The 20008-nt window shown below is 39.8% G+C and overlaps 1 protein-coding gene across 2 annotated transcripts in view; it reads right to left on the bottom strand.

The window, feature by feature from the left end:
• Window positions 1-20008, bottom strand: part of LOC108276982 (cAMP-specific 3',5'-cyclic phosphodiesterase 4D) — a 194572-nt gene that overhangs the window by 156326 nt on the left and 18238 nt on the right. For both annotated transcript variants that reach the window (XM_017489202.3, XM_017489205.3), the window contains exon 3: window positions 6151-6371. In XM_017489202.3, coding sequence (XP_017344691.1) covers window positions 6151-6371 — 221 coding nt within the window. The remainder of the gene's footprint in view (window positions 1-6150; window positions 6372-20008) is intronic.

Raw genomic sequence — 20008 nt, 5'->3', positions numbered from 1 at the left:
GCCCCCCCCCCCCCCCCCCCCCCGCTCTTACCGGAGTCCTCAGTCCTGTCCCAGCGAAGCATAGTACGACCTGCTAGCTGCATGCTAGCATCGGGTATCCTCGGATGAAGCCAGGTTTCAGCAATAATCAAAACACAGCAATCATGAACGTAGCGATTTCCAGCTAGTTGTAATTCCAAATTGTCGATTTTATTCACTAGGGATCTGGCATTGGAGAGAAACAGGCTCGGTAAAGGTGGCTTGTGTGTTTTTTTTCTTAGCCTTAACATAATACCAGACCTGCATCCCCGCTTTTGCTTCCTCTCCCTCCTCCGTCTGCGACGCCTTCTGGACCCAACAACAATCCACGGAGAGCCCGGCAATCTCGCTATGTCGTCTGGGATGCTGTGCGTGTGAAGAAACATTCTCGAAATAGGTATTCGGTGTTGGTCCCCAATATCCATAAGGTTCTGACTTGTATAGCGGATGTTCGTAGAACCAATAATGCACAAACAAGTAATAAAGAAATAATACAAAAACAACTAAAAAGAGCACTGAACAGGAGAGCCGTGAGCCGCAGCAACTGTGTGCGCCGCCATCTTGTCTCATGTGGTCCCGGCTCTTCAGCCCAGCCTGGCTGTGGGTGCAGCGCCTAGTGGCCAAGGGATCCAGGGAACTTGAGCATATAAATCAGTTTGTGGGACTATTTTTAATGATGTTTGGGAGTCTAGGATCCAAGGATGACCTGGAATATCTTTTGGGGGCCTCAGCCTGGCAGATAAACCTGCCCTGCCATTCACCACCTATTATAAGCAGTCAAACAGGGTGAACTCCTCCCCAAAGTTCCAACGTGAGACCTACGAGGTGGTCTCACCTGCCGAGCTCCAGCCGGAGGTCAACGTGGTGACCTCAGCCCCAGAGATCTAGCCTGAGATGCAAGAGACAGTTTCACCTGCACAGTTCCTGCCGGGGTCAAAGTGGCGACCTTGGCCCCGAGCTCCAGCCTGAAACCCAAGTTGGTCTCCCCTGCAGAGCTCCAGCCGGAGGTCAACATGGCGACCTCCTCCCCAGAGTTCCAGCATGAGACCTATGAGGTGGCCTCACCTGCTGAATTCCTGTCACCTCGTCGCCCTCAGACAGGAATATGGCTTGAGAAGCCATCTCGTCGCCCTCAGACAGGACCATAGCTTGAGAGGTTGTCTCATCACCCTCAGACTGGACTATGGCTTGAGAAGCCGTCTCGTCACCCTCGGACAGGAACATGGCTTGGGAGGTCACTTTGTCGCCCTCGGACAGCAACATGGCTTGAAAGGCCATCCCGTCGCTCTCAGTCAGGAACCTGGCTTGGGAGGCGGTCTCTTCGACTTCCGGCAGGAACATGGCTTTGGAGTCCGTCTCATCAGCCTCAGACAGGAACATGGCTTGGAAGGCTGTCTTGTCAGCCTTCGACTGGAACTTGATGTGGGAGATCGCCTTGTTATCATCATGATTGAACTCCGGATATGAGATCCCCTCATGGGTCTCATGTTGGGGCGCTGGGGAGGAGGTCGCCATGTTGACCTCCGACGAGAGTTCTGGAGATGAGATCACCTCGTGGGTCTCATGCTGGAGCTCTGGGGAGGAGGTCGCCATGTTGACCTCCAACTGGGGCTCTGGGGCTGAAGTCGCTTCCTTAACCTCATGCTTGAACTCCAGATATGAGACCCCTTCGTGGATCTCATGTTGGAGCGCTGGTGAGGAGGTCACCACATTGACCCCAGGTAGGAACTCTGCAGATGAGGCTGCGTCTTGCGTCTCAGGCTGGAACTCTGGGGCTGAGGTCGCCACGTTGTACCAATGGCCTATTATTTTTACCTTGAACAATCAGCACACTGTTGCTGAGGCACCTGATTGTCTGGTTATTTGTGTCTAACCAATAAGAATGAAAACTATTCTCTGATATATATATACTCATCTTTTTGAATAAACCGATAGACTTTGCTACCTGACCACCTCTACCAAGCACTCAAAACAGGACATAGCTGTGGCAGTGTGCCGGCGCCTTTTATTCTCATCCTCATCAATTTCATATTTTATATTTTCTACATCCCTAAAAATATTTTCCAACACTTTCTCAATTGCATACCACACAGGCAAAAATAATGTTAATTATGTGCATCAAGCTTTTTATGATTATAGTAAAAGTTTTTAGGTACAAGTCTACAGTATCTAAGTGAAGTTATCCATTGAAGAATGAGTGAGTCTTGGGCATAAATTGTTTTTCATAAGTGTAATCTGTAGGTGATTCATGTGGGATCATCCACGGCAGCAAAGAGTGAGTCACAAGTGCAGAAAGCTCCAAGCAGACGTACAGCATCATGATGGGCCAAGCACAAGATGAAGAGAAATGTCAGTCACTCCACCCCTCTCACACAATGCATGATGATGACTCGTCCACATCTTCAACTCCCATGATCCCCAGTCTGCGACAATGTCACATGACGCTCAATCACACTCTGCATCTCTGGACTACTTAGGGGGCCACGGGGTTTAGTAGTTAGCACATTTACCTCACACCTTTGGGGTTGGGGGTTTGAATCCCACCTATGCCCTGTGTACACAGAGTTTGCATGTTCTCCCCGTGCTTTGGAGGTTTCCTCCAGGTACTCCAGTTTACTCTCCCAGTCCAAAGACATGCATTGTAGGCTAATTGGCATTTCCAAATTGTTCATAGAGTGTAAAAATGTGTGTGTGATTGTGCGATAGGTTGGCACCCCGTCCAGGGTATACCCTGAGTTCCCTGGGCTCCTCCATGACCCTGAGAAGGATAAGAGGTATAACGGATGGATGACCTACCTGTTCTCAATCAAGCAAACTCCCTTTAAATAACATGGATACATTTTTTTAAAGCTTGTTTTATCATTTGGATTTCGCAAGTTCAAATCCCAACAATGCCCCAGCCATCTGTGGCTAGGACCCAAGGGAGCAAAATTGGTCATGCTTGCTGGGTGAGAGGGATGGCAAACTCCCCCTATTAATAACAGAAAATCTTACCAATCACTGGCGTCTCCAAGTTCATGTATGCAGAAGAGGTCAGATAGCATTTTCTTCCATGTGTATTTCACTGCCCTGACTCAGCAGTTCAAAAAGATGATGTTGGCTGGCTTGACAGGTCTCAAAGGAATCATAGGTTAGATTTCCCCTCCCTGGTTGATAGCTGTCCTTCGATAGCTGAGAGATGGCTGGCAGTTTGGAACTGGCAAGTGACCAATTTATTTATTATTTACCTGTTTAGTTTATGCCTGTTTGCCAGTTGCTTGTCTATTTGCCTGTTTACTGTTGTAATTGTTGCCTAGTCATTTTGATTTACCCACTCCTGCAGAAAGTTTGACCAATCCCACCCACTCCCACACAATTGTTATTTTTTGTTTGTATCTGAACACAATATTTTCTAACTAACCTAATTGGTTCTATTTCCTAAAACACAAACAAATTAGTGATTTAAACTACCATAACCCTGACCAGGGTAAAGCAGTTACTGAAGATAAATGAGTTAATGTGCTAAATGTCTCAGACAGTGTGGCGCAGGCACCCAATACACTCCCAAGTTAATCAACACGGTCTTAATTTGTCCTGTGAGCTTCATATCTGAATGCCCACACCCTTTTGCATGAAAGAAAAACCACACTTATTTGTTTTAGTTCCTGCAGGATCCAGGTCCCTGATGCACACTTGTATTCTGGTTGCTAAAACTTACACTTGCATTTGTCCATCTGCCTTCATGCCATGTATGTAGTGATTCTTGTTTTGTTTTTCAAGCCAGAAGAAACAGAATAAAGCAGCAACTATAACAACACCCATTAAGGGTTGAATTGATATATAATGTTATGCTAATATGTGATATCAGCAATACTGATACTGAAAGCAGCCAAGACTACTGTATATTCCATCAACTGGGAGAGCAATGGACCAGAATGAGCCACTACGTTAATGAAATCAGTGATTTGGCACAAGCATATGTGTCATCACACTTAAATAATTCAGTAAGAATTTGGCCCGTCTGCTGAATGAATACCAAATAAAGCACACTATAGAGGCAAGATGAACTATCTTGGGAAAGAGCCTAAATTTTCCCTGTCATCTCAGCATAGCTGAGCTGAAGTAAGAAAACATACTGAAGTAAAGAAAATATACAGATGAGTGACAAATGAAAGAAAAGTTGAGGGAATATGTTTTTGAAGAATGGTGTTCTTCCTTCCTTCCAGTACTTGCAGAATCTGTACCAAATCACACTGAAGTTGTTCTGGTGGTTCATGATGGCCCAGCACCTTACTAGAACATTTTTGTGTTTTTTCCTGTAATTTGTCACCTGTCTGTATACAATGGCTCCTTCACAGTTGTTTGAAGTCATACTTATACTGCAGCGTTCATGCAAATGTTATGCAAACTGCTGCAAATTTGCGAGTGTGACTCTATGATGGAAACAGTCCATACTGACCAACCAAAAAAGTTTGGTTATACTGTGCTTAAAAATGATTCAGAAGTCTTAAACAGTGCATCTCTTACAATCATGAAACATAGCTTGGTCGAAGATATATATTCAGATGTAGGTTTCAGAATAAATAAGCTGGCAGTGCAATGCTATATGTGGCTCAGTGTAACATATGAAATACTTTTTTCAGCAAATAGATGGAAGAGAATCCTGATTGTAAGCATCAGGTTTTCATCTGGTTTCATTCTGTCACGTATTCTATGCAGAACAGTACATTCAATAAGAGAGAAATAGTGAGAGCTTCAAGTAGAAAGAGAGCTAGAATGATGGAGACAGAGTGTCTGTATGTGAATGTTGAAGGGTGTGTGTGTGTGTTCAGGATTCTACAGTTAATATTCTCCAGTGAGAGTACGGTAATGAAAAATGGAATATGGTTCTCAGCTTTTCAAAGCCATTACAGCTTAATCAAGCCGCAGTGACCCAGTTCAAAGATCAATTGATAGAGAGAGTTCAAGGTGAACGCTCAAAAGAGGTAAATTGATCAAGGCTACTTGTTTCGTGTTATGCAAATTAAATGAGATGGCCTTTCTTTGATGTTATAAGGAATGAGTAATGCTCAGAACATGGTGACAAACCTGTCCCTTAACTTACTGGTCACGTCATAGTTTAAATTATTTTAAAAAAGCAGCACAACAGACATCATTGTACTGTATAACTTTCCTAAGCAATTTAAAAAAATGGTTTGACACTTTACTTACTTTACTGTGTAGGGATGCATCAATATCAATACTGCGCTCATTTGCACATTTACATATACCAACATCCAGTACCAGGTGGTACTATCCAGGTGGTACTATCATCTTCCTACAATACCTAAAAGTAACCTGATAAAACATTTAAAACAAAACATACTGTTTTATATTGTTTTATACTGCATGTTTTATAGTTTGTACTTCATGATACTCATTTCAAATCAACATGAGGAAACAACCCCTTATTATTTTTTCTGTAATTCTTTTTCCTGTGGATAATTTAGATGTGTCATTAGAGTTTCAACCTTCCTGAAAAATATTTACAAAAAAAAATATTTAGCAGAATAATTTATTGTTGCGGTGCAATAGCTGCTCTTATGGCCCTAGTGACTATTAATAACTCCAATGACACCATATTAAAAATCAGGAATATTGGTTGGTTATGAAAAATAGAATTAGCAAACAGAAAATTACAGTCACCATTTCCAAATCAAATATGAAAACATTTCAAAGTTGGAACATTCTGCTGGTCAAAAAGCCACCATTTTGAGAACAACCCTAATTCTTTAGTTAATGTCTCCAAAGCTTCGGAATCTGAGCTTCAGCCTTCCACGTACAGTAAATTGGTTACTCAATAATGTTTCTCAGTGAGTAACTTCATAGTCGCTATATTTTTAAAGTAGCTTTTAGGAAATGGAAATGGAAAGATCGTTAAAAATAGTTCATGGTCTACTGAAATATCTAACATGCAAATTAAAAATGTGCTATTATGTTCAAATTCTAAATATTCTAAATTTGACACGCTGGTATGCATAATCAAAAATGTGACATCTTTGCTTCTTTCGTGTTTAGTTTGTTCTGTACATTTTATGATAATAATAAGAAGAATGTAATACTGAATACCAGTGTGATAACATTTCAGAGCTGTGATGTAACACATTTTCTGACCTGTTGGAATCAGCCAAGGTGATGGCAATCAGAGGAGTCATGTTCAGCGCCAATGTGGTGGGTCGAGGTATTTGCTCGGTCTCCTTCCAGTCGTTCTGTTCGGCTTGCCTGAAGGCCAGAGGTGGGAGCTGCAAGGCTCTAGTGGATAGCCTGTGTACCTGAGAGCGCTCTGGAGCTGGGTCATCCTCTGCTTCTAAGGATTCCAGAGAGCTGTCACTTACCTGGTACAACACCCACACACACACACACACACACACACACACACACACACACACACACACACACACACACACACACACACACACACACACACACACACAAACATTTTAGGATGGCTTCAGGTTCAATTTAGAAGATGGATGATTAAAAATTATTGAGGTTGTTCACTATAAACGTACTTTACCAATATAACGGATAAAAGAACTAAAAGGAATAAAATAAAGTCTTGACTGTTTAAAACAACATGCATGTTGGGTGTGTAATTTTATAATTATATAGATCTGAGGTCTGATCACTTTGACCATCAGCATGCGATAAGATAACCAGAAGACAATCATAGCTATTCAATAGTACCAAAAATAATTTTTTCCTTCTCCCACATCATGAAAGGTTCAAACTAGGTCCAAGCATATCAAATAGCGGATTAGTTTCCTCAGTAAAAAACTGTTTATCAGCATCTTTTCATTGCAGCCTCACACTGCAGCAGCAAGACATTCAACTGAGAACCTGTATTTGTTTAGCTTTACTGAAAAGCCACAATCTCAAGGGATCCAGCGGTACTAACAAGCCAACGGTGACATGAATATGATATTGGCTATTTCATTATGCATAGGGCACTTAAATAGCTGCAGATACTCCACATCAAATCTAGACCATACCCCTTTACAAACAGAAACTCAGGTGGCAGAAAAGAACTAGGACAGTGATGTGCACTGAAATGCAATTTTATTCTGCCTATCAAGTGCATGACTGCCACATAATTTAAGGTTTTAGTAGGCCTACATTGTGTTTACTTTTCTAGATCATATGCCATAAGGGATGCCGGTGTTTGTGCAGAACATCTCTTAGACTGGCTCCCACAGGGCAAATCTGCTTGAAATGAGCAGGGCAACTATAATCATTGTGCTGAACATCTTCTAAGCTGTCATTTCATTATGGTAAACAGTCAAATAGAAAACTATAAACTAAAACATGTATGATGTAAAATCTGCTAAAGGCACTATGTGTAAAAGTACATCCACACACATTTCTGACAGAAAGGATATTCTTTCCTGTCCATGCATACCCTTTAATAGTGCAATTAGGCTTTGTGCCTTGTCTAATTATGCGTTTCATCAATCAGTATGCACAAACTTCAAATAAATCCACCAAAAATAATGCACATCTGTACATGTACAACTGTATCGTCTTGTTTTTCATTTTGCAAAGGGTGTCTAATGCACAATTCATTATTTATATGATGAGACTGAGTCATGCTTTGAAAGCTTAGAGACATCATGCACTAAGGGGGGCATTTGTAGTTGGCGCACACTCTCACACCCAGGGAACATAAAATGTGGCCATGTGACCACACAGAAGAAAAACAAATGAGAGCGAAGCACAGTCAGCTGGTACAATATAATCAAGCTTAAAAATGTGAATCTAATTCTTACACAAGCTTAATGACTCAGAATTTCAGTGGTGCTCTGACAAAGCTCGAGTGCACCATGTTTTGGTTATTAATTCCCGTTAATGATCAGAAATCCCCCAGCAATAGTCATACCATTAGCGGAGATTATATGAATCTCATAAAATAAGTTGTGCATGTGTTGTTGACAGTACCACTCCACACTCAGTTGGGAAACTATAAGGCAGACATCTCAGACAAGACGCATGAGTCTAGTTAATCTGGGCTTGAATACGGTGTGTAGAAAACACTGTCAGAACACTGAAATCTCTCAGAGATGCCCTAGAACACTTCTCATGGCAGGGTATATAGGCTGAAGTGCCTGTACTTTCTAGTGCCTTAGCTATCTAATACTGTACCTTGCAAAAATACAGTGAACTTACACAGGTGAAAGAACTTGATGAAAACATAATACTTGGTAAACAGTTTCATACATCACATAGTTTCACTCTTTAGATTGTGGCATACTGTATGAACTATAAACAGTCCATCAGTCAGTTAATTAGGTGCTGTCTGGATACACACATATTAAGTAATTAAAATGTAACAGGATGAATTGTTACAAAAATAACCATAAAAACTTTCCAACAACAGAGCACAGATTGATATTATTTATAGGCCTACTTGCTTTGATGTACTGAGGTTTAGATAATAACTTTAATGGGGCACGGTGGCTTAGTGGTTAGCACAGTTGCCTCACACCGCCAGTGTTGAGGATTCAAATCCCACCTTCACCGCGTGTGCGTTGACTGTAAGTTCTCCCAGTGCTTCGGGGGTTTCCTCCCTAGTCTGAAGATTTTCAGACTATTTTCTGAAGATAGTCTGAAGCATTGTAGGTTGATTGCCATTTCCAAATTGTTTGGAGTGTGTGAAAGTGTGTGTGATTGTGCCCTGCAATGGGTTGGCACCCCATCCAGGATGTTCCCTGTGTTATTCCCGAGTTCCCTGGTCGAGCTCCCATACGACCCTGCGTAGGATAAGCGGTACAGAAAATGGATGAATGAAAAATAATAACTTTCATAATGGTGGGTTGTGATTTATAGCACTATCACACAAAAAAATCCACAAACCCCTGACAATGCTTCACAGACCACTGAGGTTCCTGAACCCCATTTTGAGAACCACTGCTCTAGAACATATTATTATGTTTTATTTTTTAAATGTTTCCTGAGGCTTCTTTCAAATATAGGTAATATTGCAACTCATAATGTGCACTATATGGCCAAAAGTATGTGACACCTGACCAGTCACACATATGTGCTTGTTGAACATCTTCCGTTTCAAATTTCTTCCTCTTTTGCTGTTAGGAAGGCTTTACACTAGATTTTGGAGTGTGGCTGTGGGGATTTGTTAATTCAGACACAAGATTATTGAAGTGAGGCAGTGAGAAGGCCTGGCTTGTAGTTGACTTTCCAGTTCATCCCAATGGTGTTCAGTGGGGTTGATGTCAAGTCTCTGTACTGGCTACTCAAATTCTTCCACACCAACCTTGGCAAGAGATGTTTTCACGGACCTCGCTTTGTGCACAGGGACACTGTCCTGCTGGGACATTTCTTAATGTTACAATACACAAAGACATTCTAGACAATTCTATGCTTGGGCTGGTAAGGCCCACTTAAGGCTGTGATGGTCATACATACTACGGCCATATAGCTTGTATGAGATAACAATGCTGAATTTTTCATGGTTCATGGAAGGAATCAGATTTTGGTGTGGAATAAATTTGTCTATGCTGAACAAACATGCAAGATGTTCTGGCATTTTTTAGGATTTGGTTCCATTTGCATATATATATACATTACTTGTGATACTGTTTTCCTCCCCCTACATGTAGGAAAGGGTAGTCCTCACACAAGCTGAAGGGCTGTTAATCTCATCCTGACGGCTCAACCTTGGTGAAAATTTTGAACAACAGCTGACTCATAGTCGTGTCATTGACAGTGTGCCAGTTCTGGACACTATGAACAATAGGAGGAGTACGATTGTCAGCAGCAGAAATATTTGCACAGGGTTTTTAAAAATAATAATAATAATAATAAATTGAGACCATAATAATAAACCATTTTTGGAGTGTATATGACTTTACATGGTTTAGAGATGCGTTTTTCTTTGACTAGGATGTGAAGCGGATAAAGCAAGACGAGGAATCTTTGAGGAATATTTGCATTCTTTCAGTCTATAGCCAGTAAAAAGACAGACTGTAAGGACGAACAGTAGGTTTTGCGGATTAGTATTTCTAGTGCTTTTATGCTATTGCCATTTTTCTGTCCATTTTATCCTTTTTAGCCAATGTAAAAAGGCATTGCTGTACGAGTCCTTCATATAAAGCGTCCAAACACAGTAACAGAAAAATATTCTTACAACCATCCATGGAATTTGCTCTACAGCAAATAGAATTTGCACAAAAGTAATTGCTCTCCAATAGAGCATTGTTCACACACACACTTAGCACTAGATCACTGTGTAAAAAAAACTGGTGATGAAGTGTTTTACTAGGTCATGTCAAACATGCTTCCTGTAAATAAGCACAGCTTTTATACAGTATGTTTCATGTGTCTGTGACCTTGCTCATATATTTACCCATGTATAACTAAATTGACGCATTTCATTCATTCATTAATTTCTTCACTTATTTCATCATACTCATTCTTAAGGTCAAATCAGAGTCACCAATCCACCTACTATCTTGTTCTTGGGACAGTGAAGGAAATCTGAGAACCTGGAAAAAAAATAAAACACCCACAAAGACATGGGGAGACCATGCAAAACTTACGGGCAGTAAACCAAGCTGTGGAGATGTGCAATGTAAACTGCTGCACCACCATGCCACCCTGCATTCACTTCTATAAAATATTTTGCTCGTCGTTTTTTCCTACAGGTTTTGCATTGGATTTTCCATTACATGTATTCACCTGGCACATGCCTTTACCCAAAAAGTTCACAGACCGGCGGATTTGTAAAAGGAGCCGACAGTGAAAAAAGCAAGACTGAGATTCCACCAACAACACCTTGGAGAGTGTTTTGGGTGTTTCAGAATCGATGTTCAAGTGCTCTCAGAAGAGCTGAGTCTTCAGTCATTTCTTAAAGCTTAGTCAGGAAAGCTGCAGAGTCGATGAACCTGAGCAGTTTATTCCACTATCACTGATTCACAAGCGAAAAAACTGGGTTGGTTAGTTTGTGGCTGTAAGCTACAGTACTTTATCTTGTTAAAAAAAAAAAAAGTCCCTTATGGTCATAGAGTCGAAAGCTTTGAATTATTTATCACTAGTGTACAGCTAGTGTTCGTGTAGTCTACATGAGCATGAAACTGCTATTGGGCTTCCATGTGCATTCTCCTGGAAAAAAAAATGCTTCGAGACCTATTTATCATATCCTTATTTTTAAATTGATTCCCTCATGTTTACTCAATCCCCCACTGACCAATCATACTTGACAACCCTATACATTATCAAACACTCATGTGTATGAATGTTATAACATACCTCGGTTGTACAATATTCCTTTAATGAAAGACACTGACTAATGCCTTCGCTTCCCATTGATTTAACAGCCATTTCCCTGCTACAGGAAGCTCATTTGTGCCCTTTATAGATTGCTAAAGGAAATCACTTTCTTTTACAAAAGACCTTAATATCCACTTGTTCAGGAATATTTCAATTACAGCCTACATTGTCCCGAACCCCATAGATTAAAACCAATTTCTGGAGGCTTTGACAATTGGACAAGAAACATTAAGGAGTCACCTGATAAATGTTTTAATGTCCAATTCCTTGTCATCAAAATATAGCTAGAATTATTCTCATGTATGCAATCATACACATAATTTGGTTTTGAATCACAAACCACACACACAGGCATATGAATAAGTGATAAGACGTAATTAAAGAGCAGAATGGAAGTACTGCTGCACCTGCTGCCCTAGTGGTGATTATTGATACTTTGAGCTAGGTCATTCAAACTGGCAGACTCGGCTAAGGTGAATTTATGGGAGCTCACACTCATTGTCTCGCTCAGCTATGTAACAGTGTTATTTCTCCTTGGGGACACACAAGTATTGGTTTGTTTTTTTTAAAACTGTGGGTCAGTGAGAAAATGAGAAATCCTATTCAGAGCAACTGAAAAGTACAGTAAAAATCACTGAAACCTTATTCAGATACAGTTGATATAAAAAACCTGCCATTTTAACAGGTGTGTGTAGACTTTTTATATCCGCTCTAGCAGAAGAAACATGGAAATGTATCCATCAATTTTCAGCAAGCGCTTCATCCTGCTGAAGGTTACAGCTGATACAGAGCCTATCCTGGCAATCACAGGGTGTGAGATAAAAATGCATGCATACATACTGCTGTACTCATTCACACCTTATGTATATCATATGTGAATATACACAAAGGCTTTATACTCTATCTGCAGCTGCATTTCACCTGCTAATGTGTAGACAGTGTAAAATAATATGACCCATAGCAAAAACATTTTACAGACTTTCTTCCAAGACATCCCTCATGTTGTGATTGCAAAAAATATTTAACAATTTTCTGGATAGGTTTGAAAAGATGACTCAGAACACTATATTGCAGTGGTCAAAAATTATTTCCTCCGATAAAAGATCAGAGGCAGCAGATGCTTCTAAAATCACAGAGCTTTTTGTCCAGGTGAGACCAAAATGATCTGCATAGCCTTGAGTTCATTGAAAAACATTAGGTATTTTGTGCTGGAATGTTATGAAGAAAAACACTTACGCAACCTACAACACTTAGACTTACCTATAAAATGATAGTACTACCACGTGCGCCATGTAAAACTAATGGTGTCTAAACAGGGCTTATGATTGTGCAGGAAAGTTTCACGAGTGAACCTTTTTTTTTTCTTTATTAATTAATTAAATAACATTTGAAATGTACTGTATATGACCAAAAGTATGTGGACATCTTTCCTAATTACTGAATTCAGGTGTTTCAGCCATATCCTTTGCACTTAGCAGGTGCAAAAAAAAAAAAAAAATACAACACATAACCATGCACGCACTACAGACAAACACTGGCAGTAGAATGAGTTCTACTGAAGAGCTCTGCCTTTAAATGTGGCACTGTCATCGAATGCCACTTTTGCCACAAGTCATTTCATGAAATTTCTGCCCTGCTAGATCTTTGCCCAGTCAAGTGTAAGTGCTATTATTGTAAAATGGAATTATCTAGGAATAACAACAGCTTAGCTATGAAGTGGTTGACCACGCAAACCCACAGAGCAGAGTGCTAAAGGGCATAGCACATACAAATTGTGTATTCTCTGCCTCTGGAAGTAACATCAGCACAACAACTGTGCATCAGATGGTTCAAGGAGGTTCATGAAATGGGTTTCCATGGTCGAGGTGAACGCAAGCCTAAGATCATTATGTGCGTTGCCAAGCGTCGGCTGGAGTGGTGTAAAGCATGTTAGCATGCATGGTGTAAATTCCCAGACACACACTCCAAAATCTTGTAGAAACCCTTCCCAGAAGAGTGGAGGCTGTTATAGCTGCAAAGAGGGACCAATGAGTGTGTGCTTCCAACACTGTTGCAACAGTTTGGGGAAGGCCCACATATGGGTGTGATGGTCAGGTGTTCACAAATCTTTGGCCATATAGTGTATCATGCCTGTATGATAACTGTAACCCACCGAGAAACCCATTCATCACACATGATTTTTTGTTCTTGTTGTTGTTGTTGTTGTATAAAATAATAATAAATGGTGCAAGAATTCACAGCCTGAATCTGAATCCACATCTGAATGCAAAAGCTTTATGATATAAAGGTCAAATACAAAAGTTAATACTGTCCAAACAATTCTATATACTGTATATGCTTACATTTTATGTTCATATTATATTTTTTAGAGGTATAGTCATATACATACTCACTCACTCACACAAACACACTACATATACTTTACTTGTTCTTGGCTGACCGGACTCTACTGACACTTGACTGATTAGATGCACAAACAAAATGATGACTGCATGGACAGGGAAGCTCTGGGGCAGAAACCAAAAAAAAGCAGTAAAATAATGATGGGCAGAAAACAACACCAAGGCAAACAAGATGTGTGTATGGAACTACTTGACTTTGCATACAAAAACATAACTGAATGATCAGGATTGAAGAATATGTCCAATTCAATCTGTTACCTGTCTGGTCTTTCAGACCAATTAAGAAGTGGCGCATCACTAGATATAAGGTATTACAGTGTAACAGACATTGCAGCACACTTCTCAGAGAGCACAGCAGACTGAGGGTAGGAGTGCTTTTTGAGCTTTTTAACTAAAATAGTAACACAACTTTCAAAACAAATCACACTGCATCAGTCCAGCTCTCTCTCTCTCTCTCTCTCTCTCTCTCTCTCTCGACAACACATGCATGCTCATCTCACTGCTCAGGGAACAAGCAGTCATTAACCCTCCAGTCCCCAAACAGTTCCCTCCCAGTATAGACCTATGCTAAACCACGCTGCCAGCTGCTATATATACCTCCTGCCCAACCCAGACCAGAGAGCCATCCGGTCTGTGACCGATTCCACCCCCCGATGAGAGAAAAAAATCAGTCACTAACATCGGCACCCTGGCAGGTGAACCACTGTCAACTTAAAAGAATGTAACACAAAATACCAACAAGTGACCTATTGGCATCCTTTATGTGGTATCCTTCATGTGGTGACATCCCCTTTCAAAGTATCATGGGATTTTCATTTACACTGAGCACGACATGATAAAGCGAAGCAAGTCACCGACGAACGGTGTAAAAGCAATTGAAACAATTGATTGCCTTTAGCTAATTCAAGCCTGCACGATAGGTGGTGCTGACTGAGAATGCATTTTACACCTGGACAGTAGGTGGCGCAACCTATTATTCAGCTGGTCAGCCTATCATCTTTGACCACTGAGAAGAAGAATCACTTAAATGTTGGCGCATAGCACCACAACACAAACTGTTAAGAAGCACAGAAATGAACTTTTCTTATTTTATGTATATTCTACCCTGAAAGGGAGGCAGAAAGTTTTTTGTGTTTTTTTGAACAGCACCATCAAGCTGTTTTAGTATGAATGAAATATAATACAAGAACACAGTAGTGGGACAAAACCTGTTTATTTGTGCAAAGTTTTTAAAATCTATAAGTATAAAATATAAGATTTATGTATATATTGATGAAAAGAACTATAAGAATAAGAATAAAAGGAGATTGCAATTATACACTATATCTAAAAAGTTACTTTTTTTTGTCTGTTTTGTAGTTGCTGTGACTTTTATCAAAAGTTCACTGTTCTTAGACACCAATGATAACAAGAACTCAATATCTATTCTCTTCTCTCTTCCGGAATACTTTTCTTTGGTGTTTACACTGGTTTTCAAAACAGTTTTCTGTGCTGTAGCGTCCCCTATCTCACCCTTTTGTGCAAAAGCAGTGGCTCTGGGTATGTGATCTAAAGCTAAAATCTAATTGGACGGCCTGTTTCATTGCAGAGTGACGGGGGGGGGAAATCGATGCGCTGATCAAAGCAAAAATAAATAAATCTTGCTTTGTCGCGCCCAATGTGAATAACTCCATATGGATCTATTGTTTCGATTCAAGAGCGTCATTGTATCGTACATTCGTAACGATTAATCACGCTCCGTGTGAAAGGCCCTTAACACCCACTTGATGATCAGACACTAGTTTTCTATGGTGCTGTACTTAAACGCTCATGTGGAGAGCTTCTGGCTGATGTACAGCTCCAGAGGGCTGCTGGTGGCTGAATAATTAAGCACAAATCTACAATAACATCCTGTCAGCCCACAGAAAACCTCCTTTTTCATCATGGGTTGCAGGTAGTCCACAATCACAGTAGTCTTTTTGGGGACACACTAACCCATGACCCAAGTACCTCCATCCATTAAATCACACACTTTGCCAGGTCCACCATGAGGCTAGCTTGTCTCCAGGACTTTAGGACTGCCCTTACATGCTGTACATGTTGTAGCTGATCATTATTAAAGGATATTATTTCATCTAAATAAGCAGCCGCATATGCATTGTGAGCCTGTAGTACTCGGTCCATTAGCCATTGAAACATAGCCAGTGGTCTGAAAAAGGGCAAAAGATTTGTACAATAAGGGAAACATGCCAATACACACTGGTAAATCCAGGGTCGAATATGAAGCATTGGATAGGTGTAAAAAATTTTAACTGCATTCACAAACAAAAGTTCACACAGATATGAATTGCCATGTCTGCCTTGAGCACAAGCATGATGGGACTGTGCCTCCTTTATTATACCCATCCCTAGCATTTTCCCTGATTTGTCCTTTTGAACCACTTTTCTTGTGTATTCGGTGAGCCATATGGCTGGCTAGTCACAAACATATTGGGGGGATTGTCTCCAAGAGTGATCGGCATGAGATTTGGTCTTTTTGAACACTCTGGTCCTGAGTCAACTCTTTTTGTCACTGAGAGGGATCACCTGTCCCCACTGTGTCATGAGATTGAGGTCTCAAATTTCCTGTGTTGCCCCTGTGTGTCTTCAATACCTCATTGTCAACTTCCCCAACCAGCCATGTGATTTCAAAGGGTCCCTCCCACTTAGCGAGTAATTTTTAGCTAGAGACATTTGGACGGCAGGACAGCATCTACCCTAGAGTCTGGCTGGTGGCGCGAGACTCACTGAAGGTGAAGGGCTGGTCCCCTTTATCCACTGCCAGCTTTCGCAGATACCACAGCAGATCAAGGGTAAAAGCACATGCAAGCTTTTTTATTTGTGCTTGTGGCCACCTTTATTTAACAATGCAAGCTGTGTGGCATTTCAGATGAAGCCACAGTAATTGGTTACCCAAACAAGCCTTCGCCTAATATTCTAGACCTGTGAAGTACCAACCCTAGTGATAGCCAGAGGCTGAATACACACACCGTAAAAGTAGCAACATGAAGATTAAACAGTTTCTACCTGGAATATAGAAAGAGAAATCAGATTTGACACATATCCTATAGCATTTCAATTCTCTGAGGAGGTAAAATATTACAGTTCCAGAATTATTGGCAAACATTTAACAAAACCATAAAAAACACAATTATTCAAACCCTTAGAAAGCATCTGCACATTTTTTTAATTCATCATCAAAATCAACACAAAAATGGTTTACTAACCACAAAATTAAGGTCCCTTGACTTGAAACCCATAGAAAACCTGTGAGGTGAACTGAAGCAGAGAGTCCACCAGCGTGGTTCTTGAAAAAAAGGATCTGGAGAGATTCTGTATGGAGGAACGGTCTCAGATCCCTTGCCATGAATTCTCCAATCTCATCAGGCATTATAGAAGAAGACTCAGAGCTGTTATCTTGGCAAAGGGAGGTAGCACAAAGTATTGACTAAAAGGGTGCCAACAATTGTTGCACACCTATAATTAACAAAGATATTTTTGGATAAACCTGTGTTGTGTTTGCAATGAGAGCAGAGTATTTTTATGATTTCTTTTGAAACAAAAGATCAAAAGGTTAAACAATAAAGACAATTTTTCACAGCGTTCTTTGCTCATATTTACCAAGGGTGCCAATATTAGTCGAGGGCACTGTATATGGAGATTTTAAATGAAAATCTTGCTTCCTCTGACAAGAAGCTACACTGTGTCATAGTTACATCTTCCAGCACAACATTTATGTCCATACACACATAAAAATAGTTTAATGGCCACAAAATCAATCTTTTGGCAAACCAATCACTCTGACCGGTACTTGATTAAATACCTGTGAAGTGAGCTGAAGAGGAGAGTCCACAATCTATTGTATTGATGAGAGCGCTCAGGTTCTAACCTCGTCAAGCATTATTAACCAATATTTCTCTAGTGATTTTGTTAGAAATGTATATTTTTGAAATTTATGTTTTTATTAGAGATACACCGATACTAAATTTCTCAGCCGATACCGATAACCGATTATTCAGAGTGATATCAGCTGATACCAATCGATACCGTGTTCTGCCTTTTATACCTTCTTTTAAATGAATAATAATTAATTCCACAATTCTGAAGGAAATACAAATAAAAACTTTATTCTCTCCATTTCAACAAGTTCTTTGACAGTGACTGGTCTCATAAACAGAAAACACATTACTCTAATTAACATGAACACATGAACTAAATTATGAAGATTAAAGTAAGATTATTAACTTATTGAATGTCATTAATTCATATTAACATTGACTGAATTCGAAAAAACTTCCTGTTAATCTCACACTCACTCTCCACAAACACAAGCATATCTACTCCATCATTAACATCAAACTGGTCATACATAATATAAACTTTTATATATTAATATTAACTGGATAAGAATTATATACTACCCTACAAATAGATTTTTCTTTGCAATATATATTATTTTTTTTGTGAACTCATGTTCATTTAAATCTTTCAACGGTGTACTGGCGCTTTAATTCAGCTCGAGCAGCTCAAGCAGCATGGCAAAATAAAAATTAGACTCGACGCCAAAACTCCCGCTTCACTGCTGCAGCGTCCGGTGTACAAGCACTCATTCGTTAACATGCACGCCAAAAAAATACACACTGCTTCTTCTCTGCTGCAGCATGCGGTGTAAAATTTTAGAAGTGCAGAGCTCACAAACTGCAGTTTTGTCATCATTATCACCCAATTCACAGTAATTCCACACAAGAGACATCTTCTTTACATACAGCACAAATTCAATGTGTTTTCCCGCCCTCTTTTGATCAACAGGATATAATCCGCCCTGATCATCGGATGTTTTTAAACGTGAAAAATTGCCTTTATCGGCCAATACATCGGTGCATCTCAACTTTTTACCATCTATATTATGTGTGACAGTAATTCTGAAGCTATGTAACTTTGAATAAAATATATTGCTTTGTTGATTGTGGCAGTGCTGTGGTTTTTTTTTTTTTTTGTTGTTGTTGTTAAACTAAATATCATAATACATACTGTATTGTGTATCACCAAAAATCTCCAAATATAAAGCAAGATATGCCAAAGTTCCCACATCTATAAGTTATCCAAATTTACCTCAAAATGCAAACATGTGTGGTAATCAAAAGAGTAAAGAAAATGTTCACTTTGAGACAGAAAGTTAACTTAGATCTGTATAAACACAATAGCTTACAAAATTATTTGGATACAAAAGATTTGGAGCTGAGGAGGATCTGCCCATATGATGCTGCCTACAAATGTGACCAAAGTAAAGACCCTTGGTAAACAGATCTGCCAAAGTCTCTATATCAGTTATGACAATAAAAAATAAGTTATCTACCAAGGCAGCTCACTCCTTATTGAAGTGCAAGGCTAGTAAGAGTATTTTAGTAAGAGGCCACAGAATACATTATACTGATTATAAGCATGTGCCAATGGAGTAGAGATAGAATACTCCCTCAGTTTGTGTATTGGAATTATTGTGGTGGGAAATTAAAACAGGAAATATTCTATAAGCCATACGTGTGTTTCATTCAGCACTATCATTCCTTATATACAGTGTCACAAAAAACAAACATGAACATAAACTGATTATGGCTTTATCATCTGTTTACTAATATGGAAATGACATGGCTGCTCTGACTGAAGAGGCAAAACAATGCTGCTTTCAGTGCTCCTTTACATGCAGCTGCTGCAATGATTGCTGTTCTGACAAAAACATATTTTCATTGTGTTATTTTCTTTCATTTAATGATATCACAATATAATCATTTGATCCTGACACTTGTATCACTTTAAGTACCCATACTACATTGATATACTGGTAGAAAACTGATCGATTTTTAACTGATAAACCTGATAATGGATAATAAATGTAAATTTAAAAAAAATACAAATGCAGCAGCATCACTTAAAAAAAAAATTCTAGTTCCTTATGTTCTGGACCACCGGGACCCATTACTGGAGTATTACCTTGTGCCTTTTTCTAATAGCAAGCCATCATCAAATGACCATAAGCACTCACTGTCCTAAATGCAGCATAGGGTGACAGTGACACATAAGGTGCCCCTCACATGTTATGGGAATACTATTAACTATTTGTTACCTTCCACTGATGCTATATAGTCAGAGCAGGAAGTGAAGCAAATATCAGATACAGCTGCTGAGCACTCTAGGAAGAAAAACTTCCATTGTCCCAAACAGGGGAGTGACCACACTTCCAGTGGATAACATACCCAGGTTCCCTTGCATCC

The sequence above is a fragment of the Ictalurus punctatus genome, chromosome 16, assembly GCF_001660625.3.
Source record: "Ictalurus punctatus breed USDA103 chromosome 16, Coco_2.0, whole genome shotgun sequence".
NCBI classification, from domain to species: Eukaryota; Metazoa; Chordata; class Actinopteri; order Siluriformes; family Ictaluridae; genus Ictalurus; species Ictalurus punctatus.
This window is presented reverse-complemented; position numbering and strand designations above follow the sequence as displayed.